We start from the raw sequence: 12,632 nt of genomic DNA, 5'->3' as shown, positions 1-12,632 counted from the left end.
CTCTGCCAGTACACACAAGGGGTATCCAAGCCCCTCGGCCCATCATCTCCAAGCAAGGGTCTTCTCTTCCGTGGACTGCGTAGCAGGGACAAAACTCACTTCACCACGGTCATATCATGGGGTGTAAGACCCCCATGAAGGTCCCTTCCTCAGGGGATTCACCCCTGAGTCAGAATGTCTTGGGCAGCTTCCAGTTGAAGACCTCTACCTCAAGAGTTCTATCAGAGCTTCTGTGCTCTGATCTCAGGCTGCTAGCTTAGCTTGGCAGCAGCAGCGAGAGGGGCCAAGGTCACCCCCTCCACATTCCTTTAATCGTCCCGGTCCAGCTTTCCAGGATGCTTTGAGCTTCTCAACTCCTCTCTGCAGTGCATGCTGCACTTTACCCCTCCCTTCTAGGAGGTGAGGGGTCTCCAAGGAGTTTGGGGGGTTTTTGGTTTCAGTTCTTACCCAGACTCTCTCTGTAGAGCTTAACTCTGCTCTCTCTGCTGCTGGCTCTCGTTCTCTTCAGACAACTCTGTGTCTTCCTGCTAGGCTGCATGTTTGCTGCTTCCCCGTTATCTCCTGGCTCTCAGCCACAGTCTCTGGACGCTGCTCCTGCTGCTGCTCTGTCTGCTCACTCACGGTGGAGAAAACTTCTTTAGCTTTCTAGCTACAGGTACTTAGCCCAGTTTTACACTGTTCCAAGTCCCTGCAGCCCCCCTGTTGGGGGCTGGGGGGCCCAGAGCCCCCCAGGGGTCTCCTGCCCTTTCTCCTCGTGGCCTTACAACATGGCTACTTCTCCTACAACAACTACAACTACAACATCACCTTCTCTTCCGTTCTGCTTGTGATATGTTTATATTTTGCAGAAGCGCTCATTGGGTAAAAACCTCAAGGGTCACCACCCCCTGGGGTTTTACCATTTTATAACTTCGGGGGAAAACTGTTTCCCCCCACCACAAGTAGATGGTGAACTACTCAGGGTAGCAGAGTAGAAGTACCTGTGCAGTAATGTGATAATAAAGTACTATCAATGAAACATATGTACCTGTTCTCAGGTGCTTGAACTGGTAGGATTTTTCTTGTTTGAGTTCTTGGATCTATGCGTTTTAATTTTGAGTTCCTCTTTTGTACATTATGTTGCTTTTGACTTGACCGGCTTTAATAGGCCTGCCTAGAAATTTTCTCAAACCGATCTTATTCATGGTTTAAAGTAATTTAAAATTCTGCATATATTTTGAAGTTATAGAGAACTTCAGAGACCTACTCAGAACTTCTAAATGTTGGCTTTGTCAGTAATTTGCCACCAGAAAAAGAAATCATGGTGAGCCTTCATAGCCTTTCCACTTGTCACATCTGTCAGTTCTTTGCAATGCTACAAATTCATCATGTCTTGAGTGACATCAGATTATTAGAATCTGATAATAAAATTTGTAGCATGAGGATCCCCACTTATATTTTGGTAATTTTGATTAACGAGCAGAACATACAATTTCTCTCAAACTCTCTGTTCTCATCAAATCTCTGGTACTGAACCCTGGTACTGTTAATGAATGTTTGCTATTTGAAAACATGATTTTTTATTTGCCAAGATATGTAGTGGGTTACTGAAGTGCTGTATTTGTAGAACAGCAGTTTACCAACAAGTCAGCAATGAAATAAATATGAAATTGAGGTGACCTCAAAAAGTGGATTTTTCCAAGGCAAAAATAGCTCACTGTACTTGGTTCTCATCATTTTACTGCAATGGGTTTTACTGCTAATACTTTGCAGAATGAATCACTTCTGAAAACTGGTTATTACTTGAGTCCATATAGTTTATCTCCCAAATAAAAGACTTCAGACTGAATTTTGGTGAGATATTGCTGTTACCACAGATTTTTGAAGGTACAAGTTCAGCTCATCTGTCTGGATGGACAAAACTTTCTCTGACAAGCTTCCTGTGTGATTCCTTTTCTCATGGAGCTGGTTGCTGAAAATCTGAATATTAGAAACTGATTTGATTAGACATGGCAGCCCCATTTTTCTTCTGATTGCCAGTATTGACGTAGTATCTTAATGGTCTCATAAAAAATTGCAGGAGCAATTGGTGACTGTATGAATGATTTTTATTTTTTAATTTCTTTCTTGAGTAGGTATGTTAGTACAATTTATGCTTTATAAAGGTAGTTTTGTTTCTGTCACGAAGAGCTAGGACGTTAGTTAGCTCAAAAGAATGGTTGGGCAATTAGTATGCTCAAGTTATAGAATTCCTGTTAGGAAAACTACTTATCATATTTCAGCCACATTTTTATTTTTGCAGATAAATTTGGTCAGTGATCTAAACTATTGTCCTCAAGTAAGAAATGCAAGGAAAAAAATCCTGAAACTGGAAGCATTCAGTGTATTGTGGTATGCTCTTTCCTTCCTGGGGAGGATGTTTTCAGTTTCCAGTGTCTAAGGAGAAACTTTTGCGGTCATACAGGGGAACCTAGCTAAGCCCATTTAGTTGCAGAGCAGCAGAAGAGCACATCCATAAGGCATTGATAGCTGGAATGTGAGAAAATGAGGAGGAAGGCTTTTATTTTGTTTCCTGTGGTACCAGTGGTTTTTTTGCATTAATTTTTTGAAAATTGTAGCTATATACTTTGGTATGTTATGTAATCCACCTGCTTTTTAGACATTTCTTTATAATTTTCTTGTGCCTTGCACTGTCTAAATTGTAGTGTGTTATGTGCAACCAGTCCCATGGACTGAGAGAGAAAATGTTTATGCTTTCTGTAAAGCAAGGAAACTGCTTTCAGGCCTTATGTGCTCTATATGCCATACATGCTTTTATAGCTTTGGATAAATTACACTGGATGCCTCTTTGGTTTAGTGCTCCATGAAATGTGTGAGGAACAGTGCCACTTTGCAAGATCTTCAGTTGTCTGTGATTGAAATGATTCATAATAATGGCAAAAGAAGAGCAGTCCAGAAGTCCTACAGGCCTGAATTAAGTAGTCTTGGAGATATTTGCAAAATGCTGTAGAGAATGTAGAGAGAGGAATGTAATAATTGAATTAATTGCTTTTGTATACTTCCTCCAAAATTAATCCTGGCTAGGATGCTGTCAGTCTGTATATTTAGCAGCTTGGTTGAAACTATATATTTGAAGTTTCAGGTGATGCAACATTGTTTTCAGGTGGGCCCACGTCTCAGGTAGCTTGCATTTCTGCAAAACACAGTAATAAGAGTAAATAAAGTATTCTGAATACAATATACGAAGTTAAAGTAAACAAGGAGAAATTCAGAACTGATTTGGATATTACTTTACAAATGCTTAATGCTGTTAACATAACATCATGATGCTTTTTAATATTTGATAAATAAAAGTAATATGAAAGTACATAAGTATTACCAAAGTATATCATCAGAACTTTGAATACATGTATCTCTGTAGATAATTGGAAGTTTTCCTGTAGGGGTCTACTGAACAACATTTTTATGTGTAACAACTGTTTCTGAACTGTATTCTAGTTATAATTGGAATTTTCCTTTTCTGAACTGTGTGAAAGCAGTGTTTTACTTTGTAATTCTTCCAGCTGCACTGCTGAATTACTGCCAGTCTGTTAACCTTAAGGTAAATAAAAATTGATCAAAATCCTGGTTTTGAGTATGTGCTGGAGTTTTAAATACATTGAAGATGCAGTATCCTTCTATGGTCTTTCATATGTAATGTGCTTCAGTTTTAATGTAGTTTTAAGTGCACTATTGATGTACCTATAAAAAAGACAAAGCTGTGAAAAATCCTACTTGAAAGCAGGACGTTGAGCGTTTTGACCAAAAGAAATTGCTTGCGCTTATAAGACAGAAAATCAGGAATACTTTCAGTGCGCAGGTGTGTTAGTGAGCTGTTTTTGTACAGTAATACTGGGAGGTTATTGTTGGTGGAATTTTTATTTGGACCAAGGATCGGTAGGATACGCTTTCCCCATATTTTCTGTGTGTTTTGTGCCACCCAGTGGAATTTCTGCTTTCCATGATTCTTTTTAAAAACATAGTAACTTCCACAAGGCTCTTTATAAACTATAAAACCCAAACACTAAAAAAGTAAGTTTAATGCACAAGGGGACAGGTTAGGGTAGCGAGAGAGCCTGGATCTAGGTACATTGTAATATCTGAGTGGTTGACACTGATGCCTTAATTACTGCCAACATCTTTGAAGATCTGAAGTTGTTTTGCATTTTAGCTTTAAATAAGATGTTTCTGAGAATTTAGGGATTTTTTGTTTTAAACTTGAAAATGCGTTCATTGTTTTGCATTGTTTTCCACTCTAATAAATGGGTAAATTAAAATGGGTTATTTTTTCTGAGAGTGTACTTATATATAATATGTGTCAGTAGTTAGTTTTTCTTATGGTACTTTCACTGTGCCAGTGCTTAATATTGTTCTAGTTAAAGCATAAGAGCACCTGATTCCACTTGTTTGTCTTTTTAGCATGTTAAAATAATTCTTTACTAGATATTTCTGCTAATAGCAGATCTTTCTTATTTAGAAGCATTGAAAACTGAAGTTTTTGAATTAATGGCTAGTGCTACTTTAGACACCAGCTCTCACAGAGAAACACAGATGCCTGTGATGGTGGTAAAATACAGATTTTACGAACAAATACAATATTTAAGAATTTTTAAATTTAAAAATGTAGCCTGCAGTTGCTTTTAATTTGAATGTTATCAGGTGTTTAGTGTTTATGCATTGATATTTAAATCACATATATAAGTTTGTTTTTAATTTTTTGCTTTTTTTAAGGTTAAAATGGGTTTACTGGTAGACTTGACCAACACCACTAGATTCTACGATAGGAATGATATAGAGAAAGAGGGAATTAAATATATAAAACTCCAGTGTAAAGGGTAAGTTGTATACACTTTTTGTACCTTTCTTTGGCTTTTAATTTAAAAGATCACGCTGAAGAAATTAATTTTTTTTTCTCTTCTTCCCTTTCCCCCAGTTGTCTCCTGATTCATGTATTCTTGTGTTTTTCAGGCATGGTGAGTGCCCTACACCTGAGAATACAGAAACATTTATCCGTGTATGTGAACACTTCAGTGATAAGAATCCCTCAGAGCTTATAGGTATGTCTTAATATATCCATCTTATATCCATTGTTAGTTTTTACTCTTAGTTTATTTCATATTTACTCATAATTGCCGTCTCTTATTCTTAAAAGTCTAAGCAAAGGAAATTCCTCCCTACAACGTCTGTGCATACTAGATCTGATTTCTTCTACTGCAGAAACTAGTATGTTTCTGATTTTTGCAGAAATAGTATGTTTCTGCATCCATCACTTTGATTACCACTATTGACTTAATGCAGAAAAATATACAGGCTTAAGAACTGTCTACAAATACATGATACTTGCATTGTGGTTTTTCACTTCTGCTGATACAATGCAGGTTATGTACTGTGTTGACATTTGATGATCTGGGTTACTTGAAGTCATATTTGGCAGCTGAATTGTCAGAGATTCTTTAGTAAATCTCACAAAACTGGTAGTAGATATTAGGGTAAGTTTTTCTTCTGTGGTATACTGGCTTCCAGTGAATATTTGAATGTTTGAAGGATACTTTTTTTTACCCAGAGAAAAATAAGTTCTCAGTTTAATTTGTGTTGCTTCTAGTTTTAGGTAAAACCATTTTACTCTGACTTCTGTTAAGCATATTTGATGTTCAGCTCTATCAGCTAATTGTCAGAGACAAGAAATGACTTTGCAGATGAGTTTCCATCAGTTGTTGTCAATCCTCTTGGATGATAATTTTGCAGCCTTCCTGAGTCAGAGTGTCTGTGTGACTTAGGAGTACATGGGACAGTTGTTTGTGTAGATGCCATTGCTGAGAACTTGATAAATTAAGCTGCTTTGTTCATGCAGTTTAGGATCTGTACAGAATCACAGTACGATAGCTGAAGCTGTTGGAAGGGACCCGTGGAGATCAGCTAGTCAGCTTCCCTTCCTTAGAGCAGGAGAGATTTCAGGTTCTGGTGCAAGTTGTGAAATATTGTTGGTGACTGATCCCGCTCACTCTCATTTAGCAGATTCTCATTTATCACTCTCCTTTCGTAATTCTTCCATTTGATCCCCAGTAATACTTCAGAACTTAAAATGTTGGTTATGGTCAGAAATTATATGGACCATGGGTAGCATGGTGATATCTTATAAATAGCAGACACATTTAACAGGTATTTCAACTTATAAAATGCCATTTTCAATGTTGACTTAATAACTTTTTGATCTCAATGAATTTTGAAATGTTTTTCCATCAGTTAGATGTTTCACCTTGATGGGAAAAAAAGCAAGAGTCAAGGAAAAAATAATATGTTGACTAAGCTTTTGAATAACATGTGGTTTAGGCTTTCATAGTAAAAGAGAAATGTTAGGACTTCCTGTTTCCCTTCTATGAATTACTGAAATTTCTGGTTTGGGACACATGTTTCCTCTGACAGATCATCAAAGGGACTGGTGTGGAGGATGTTTTTATCAGAAGTGAAAGCAGTCTACAACAGTGCTAGTACTGCATCCTGTGTAATCTTTCCCTTCCAAGCCATTGGTGTCATTGCTGAGATGCTTATCTTTGTCATGTGTATAAAATTATTGACTTAACCTTCTTGGTAGCAGTAACAGCTGCAGGACTTATTGATAGCAATTCTGTGCAATTTCATTCCTAGTGTCAAGATTAGATAGGAAAAGAGAGTGAAATGTGAATGATAAGTGATCAAAATTTTCTATTCAGCGATAACAATATAGGATGGAAATTATTTTTTCAGCTTGAAGGACTTGAGTACGCCTGCCAACTTTAAGGAAGCAAAATGCAAAAATTTCGCTTCAGCAGAAAACAAAGGAGAAATAATTGCTAAAAAAAAATTCTATAAGAAAGCTAAAATTACAAGTTACACAGTTTTTAATATTTTTAAATGGAAGAATTCAAGAAATTCATAGTAATTTTTGCCTTGCTCTATTAAGAAGGGAAACTTGGTGGGGCAGGCACAAAACCTGATCCTGCTACAGCCGATACATACTGCTGTTTGCCTGTTTAAAGTTTCTAATTTTTATCACTCTACTCTTTGTAGGTTTTTTTTTTTTTGATCTCCAGTTGAAAAAAAATAGATTTAGGTTGGATATTAGGAAAAATTTCTTCACCAAAAGGTGAAGTTTTCAGGCACTGGAACAGGCTGCCCGGGGAAGTGGTTGGGTCCCCATCCTTGGAGGTATTAAAAAGCTGCGTAGATGTGGCATTTAGGGACATGGTTTAGTGGTGGAATTGGTGGTGCTGGGTCAATGGTTGAATTCAATGAACTTAAGGGTCTTTTCCAACCTAAATGATTCTGATTCTAGGGTAGCAACTGAAAAATATGTTAAAAATAATTGAGCTTGCTGTTGGTGGAAACTGTAATGATATTTATTATTTAAAATTTGGTAGGAAAAAGAGGCAACATTTTGCCTGAATCCTCAAAGCGTTTTTAATAGCACAAATTTTCAGGCTGGTGTCTTTATCACTAGGTGGTGCTGTTGCCTTGAGGAAAAAAAAAATTCCGGTGCATTTGACAGGGCATCCCTCCTTTCACGGGGGGATGAATTCAGTAAAATAGAGGCTGAAGACTTAATTCTTTTTTTCTTACATTGAAAAGATAAGTAATTCAAGGTGATTATGCTGTTGTATAGTTTTCTTTTTGTGTTTTTTTTTTTTTTTTTAAATTAATGAGTCTGGTGTTAGCACGGTAATAGCAAATTTGAGATAGAATTGTGGTCTGTTGGCACTGCTTTCAAGTTTGAGGTAGGGTAATCGGGGTACGATTTTTCTGCCTGATAGTGTGAAATGAATGTCATGCTTGTTGAATCCACTAAAAGCACAATTATTGAATTTGATTGTATTGCCTTTTGATAAAAATTTGAGCTGATTTGTGAATCTTATCTATATTAGCCATATTTCAGTTGCATTAAGTTAGTGCTCTTGATTGGGATAAACTGAAGTATCCCATACTCTTGCTGTTGCTAATTTGCAGAAAGAATGTAATAATTTGCCTTTTTAGGCTTATGTGCCTTATGTGGTCTGTGCTGCCATAGTGGGAAGGGAGATAACCCTTTAATGTTACAGATGAAGGTGGAAGGATCCGCAACCACACTTGTGCTACTAAATCATGTTTGTTAAAACTGCTTGCAAGTGATTATGCCCTTTTCTTGTCTTGTCTAGGTGTCCATTGTACACACGGTTTCAATAGAACTGGATTTCTGATCTGTGCCTTTTTGGTTGAGAAGTTGGACTGGAGGTAAATTTGAATGTTAATTCCTAGGGATTTGTGGAGAGTGACCAAAGGCATCTTGAGTATGTTTCACTCATTGTCCTGACAGCTATCCTAATGTAGTCACTATATATTATTTCAAAATTGTGTCATAATCTTGAGCAAACAACCCATATTAACGCTTTTCATATCCCTTGGTACTTAGCCTGTTGCAGTCAAGCAAGGTCTGGTAGGTCAAAAGTCAGCTGTACCTGCTGTGTGTGGGCTTTTAGTAGTGCACTTATTGTATTGTGTCTCTTCTGTGTGACATGTCCCACAGTTGGAGTAAGAATGTAGAGTTCAGAGATGCCTGTAAGGTTATTTCCCTTTTTCATCTTTTTTTCATGTAGGTTTGCCTGTAGGTTTTTTTTTTTAATTATTTTTTGGAATCTGAAGAGATTAGCTAGAGCAACGTACTTGCTTCCGAAAGATCGGGGCAGACAAAGTCCTTGTGTCCAGCTTGTTTTTTGACCAAAGTCTACAGCATGCTTCTATGCAGACTCACCTGTTTTTTCTGTCTTTCAAAAATGTTGATGCCTTCGTATAGAATAGTTATGTTTTTCAAACAACAGTAGCGTAAAAAAGCAGAACAATGCCTGTACCATGCTGGTGGACATAACTTTTGCGTGTTTGATAGGATTCACGAAACACTATTTCCTTGTTGACAGCTTCCTGTGAAAGTCATGTTTCTTAACAAGCCCCTTAAGCATTCTGATGATATTTCTTGTGTGTGGTCCTTTAAGGGAAGAAAATTCTGCACCTGTTGCAGCTTCTACTTATGACTGGACATTCAGTTATTTGGTTCTTGGCATGCACATGCAAACTGTTTGCAAAGAACTGGGTCATTTCTGTCTGTTAGTAAACTTGGAATGAAGACAGTGGAGTAATGGAGACAGAACACTGTTAGTAGTGGCTAGCTGAATCTTTGTAGGATCCCAGCTGAGTTTGGGGAGTAGACACAAACACCGATATCTTTATAGTATGGTTTTAGCTTTTATAATGAACTAGCAAATTTGGATGCTTTTAATCTAACAATTTAAAAGGAGCATGCAATAATTAAAATTGGTCCTTTGTTCTGAAGAGGAAATGCACTTGAATCTGTTTGAATCTCCTGCTTTTATGCAATCTCGATTTTCAAACCTCTGTGGGAAAAGCCTTAAAACTCAACTTTTTTTTTTTGCTTCAGTTAGTTAATTGTATCAGGTTTGTTCATCTCTATCAGATTTTTTTGACATAACATCCAGATATCACCTGGTAGGGAAAAATGTCTACAGGAAAAGAAAGAATTTTGGCAAGGTGGTAATTAATGCTGAGCATTATATCAAGATAAATCTAATTTACTGTATCATTCTTTAATATAAGGCACTGTTATTTGTTGATGAGGAATGAATACAGATGGATTCCTCATCAAAAAATAACAGTGCCTTATTTTAAGATACGATGTAGGAGTGTTGCTGATGTATTGTAAATACTGAGGTGTATTTTATAGTTAGTTTTAAGAAAGGCCACCCAACCTGAAAGCTCTGCAGCTACTGATCAGAAACCTTACTTGATTCGATTTTCAACAACACATTTTACCCAAAGACTGCTGTGTTTCTAGAACTTGGAAAATTGTTTTCTTTCAGCTAGGTTTCTGTACTTGAAATCCGTTCCACCTCTTTTGGCTTTCATTGCTGTCTTTTCCAGAAGACTATAGAGTTCCTCTCATACTATCAAGGACAAATCTGAGCATCTTTCAGACCCCATCCCTTTTGGTTTGTTTTGTGCTCTCAGTCCTATTTATTACAGAAGATGTGAAATAATCTAAGATAGCAAAGTAAAAAATGTCTTGTGAGTAAGAGATTAGGAGTCTTAGAAAACAGAACAAGGAAGAAAGCTCCTTCTAAACTGACCTTCTGATAGTCTTACTCTGGAAAATGTTTTATTTTCTCCTCTTATCAAAGACCAGAGTGAATCAATTACTGGTTCTAAGGCAGTGTTTCTGTCTATTCTGGGAATTTTGCCTCATAAAATTTTAGGCTCCTTCCCATACTTTACAGGTCAGACAAAAAATTGCATTTTAAATTTAATTTCTCTAGTCATGTGTTTTCCTTGTTCCAGTGGCAGGTTATTTTCTTACCTGAAAAAAAAAAAAGTCTTTTCACAGCATGTAGTATGTGTTTTGTTCCAGTTTTAAGATATGTGCTTGTCAAGAGGCCTGACCAGGGACATCTACCTTTTGTGATTTTTCCTCTCTTTTATTTAGCAAGATTTCTAAATGTTGATCCATGAAACATTACTGCTCTGCACAGCCATAATAAATGAAAGAGAATTACGTCTAATGCGTTCTGTTAAACATTTACATAGGATCTATGGAAATAGCAACAATAAACCCCTTGTGCTGTGCTTGCTATTGTATATTTTGAGAGTTTTCCTGTTGGCTGGTAAAGGTGCTTGACTGTTAGTTTTGGTTTCTAATTTTTTTGTGATCCAGTCTTCAGTTTATTAGAGCACTTAAAATTGTGTTAACTGCATAGTAAAAGGGTTCTGAATGACAGTGTTTTTGTGAGAGACTTCTGGAAAGAGAAGTAATTTTAAAAGATTAGGATGATTTTTCCCAGTATGGTGGCAAAACCTCTAAGGAGAGGAAAGAATTCTTAGGGGGGAAAACGTAGCCATAGTTGAATTTGAACATTTGTGTTTTTCTTCATTACATTTGTTGATATTTTTCTTTGGTCTTTTTTTGTCTTCATTCAGTCCTGAAGTACATACCTGTGTGTCACCCATTCCTTCTCTGTAGCAATAATAAAAGTTTTACTTAGATGACCAGCAGACCACTGTGAGTTACAATGAGGAGTTGAAGCAGTGTGAGCTGCAGTTACTTCTGAGAACAAACATATGCAGTGCCTACAGAGTTGTGCAGAATCTTGTGCAAAAGCAACTGTTACCAGACTGATCTAAGCATGATGTTTCGAATATAATGGATGTTTTTGCAATTACCACTTTGGAACTTGTTTTCTCAGTCCCAATAAATCTTATGTTTGGTAAGGCATGACATGACTAAAACATGTAAATTAAGCATCCAGAGTGATTTTCAATTTTTATTTGACAGTATCGAGGCTGCAGTGGCTACTTTTGCTCAGGCTAGACCACCAGGTATTTATAAAGGTGACTATTTGAAGGAATTATTTCGTCGTTACGGCGATGAAGATGATGCGCCATCACCACCAGAGCTACCAGAATGGTGCTTTGATGAAGATGAAGAGGAGGACGATGATAACGGTAAAACTGGAGGCCAAGAGTCAGAACCTGGATCATCAGGCTCTTCCTTTGGGAAGAGGAGAAAAGAACGCCTAAAACTGGTAATTTTGATTTGGAGTTTAGTATTTTAATTGCTAAACATAATTTCATAACCTCATACTCATCAGTTACTAATACTCATTTGCTTGTGCAAATGGGGACTGGAAGTATTGTTTTCTAACTGGGAAAAACTGGTAGAGCCATTGCAAGCTTTCTTATGTTTCCTATACGAACCTTGAACTTTAACGTTCAACACTTCAACTGTTCCAGTTGTACAAGTTTCTAAAATAACAATTTTTTTTTAAGTTTGAATTGAGATATTAAAAGCTCTTTCTAATTATTCAATTTGTCTTTAGAGATTAAGTGTTACTGGGGTTGTATGGAAACAGCTCTTAATTATTTTTTGTAGCCATGTGGACGAAATTCAGAATTTTTTTAATTCAGTGCTCATTTTGGTAAGTATTCTTACTATTGGAAGTTTTATAGGATTGAGAATTAGATTAGCAAAAAGCAATATGACTTAAAAATCTCAAGGCTTGATCTTTGAAATCATATTTTGTTCAAAGCTGTTTTAACTGTATAAGAAATATGGCTGATCGCTTTTTTGACTTTTGACATACATTTGCATAATTCTGATGAAATAAATTACTCTAGTTACTGTAGTATGGAACTAATACTCAATTACAAAGAGTATATTTTGTATCATCTGAAGATTAATGGTTCAGTTCTCTTTAAATTCCTGACTCTCTTTTTTATTTGCAAATAGATTGTTTCTGAATGCAGAAATATTCCTTTTTTTTTTTTTTTCATAATACTGAATTATTTTACTTGTGCTGAGATGTATTTGTTTGCAAACACTTGGAAATCCTCATATTGAAATATGCTGCAAAAATGCATTTTGTTGTTACTGCAGCTGATCAATGTGGAAATATTGATGGAATGATGGAATTGATGGAATGTGGAAAATATTAGCCTGAAAGGAATACAAAATCCAGTCTAGAGAAGCAAGATGGACTTTGAAAACTTTCAAATTGTCCCTCAGCTGGAATAAAAAATTTCCCACACTGTAAAAAGCCATA

At 36.5% G+C, this 12,632-nt stretch overlaps 1 protein-coding gene across 2 annotated transcripts in view; it reads left to right on the top strand.

Moving 5' to 3' along the window:
* The window catches only part of RNGTT (RNA guanylyltransferase and 5'-phosphatase), a 181,007-nt gene that overhangs the window by 8,758 nt on the left and 159,617 nt on the right, over positions 1-12,632 (top strand). For both annotated transcript variants that reach the window (XM_027743632.2, XM_027743630.2), the window contains exons 3-6: positions 4,750-4,853; positions 4,987-5,075; positions 8,187-8,262; positions 11,366-11,615. In XM_027743632.2, the coding sequence (XP_027599433.1) occupies positions 4,750-4,853; positions 4,987-5,075; positions 8,187-8,262; positions 11,366-11,615 (519 nt within the window). The remainder of the gene's footprint in view (positions 1-4,749; positions 4,854-4,986; positions 5,076-8,186; positions 8,263-11,365; positions 11,616-12,632) is intronic.

The sequence above is a fragment of the Pipra filicauda genome, unplaced genomic scaffold, assembly GCF_003945595.2.
Source record: "Pipra filicauda isolate LSUMZ 115617 unplaced genomic scaffold, ASM394559v2 scaffold60_size3304689_pilon, whole genome shotgun sequence".
NCBI classification, from domain to species: domain Eukaryota; kingdom Metazoa; phylum Chordata; class Aves; order Passeriformes; family Pipridae; genus Pipra; species Pipra filicauda.
Note: the sequence above shows the minus strand (reverse complement) of the source record. Positions and strands in the feature narration are given on the sequence as shown.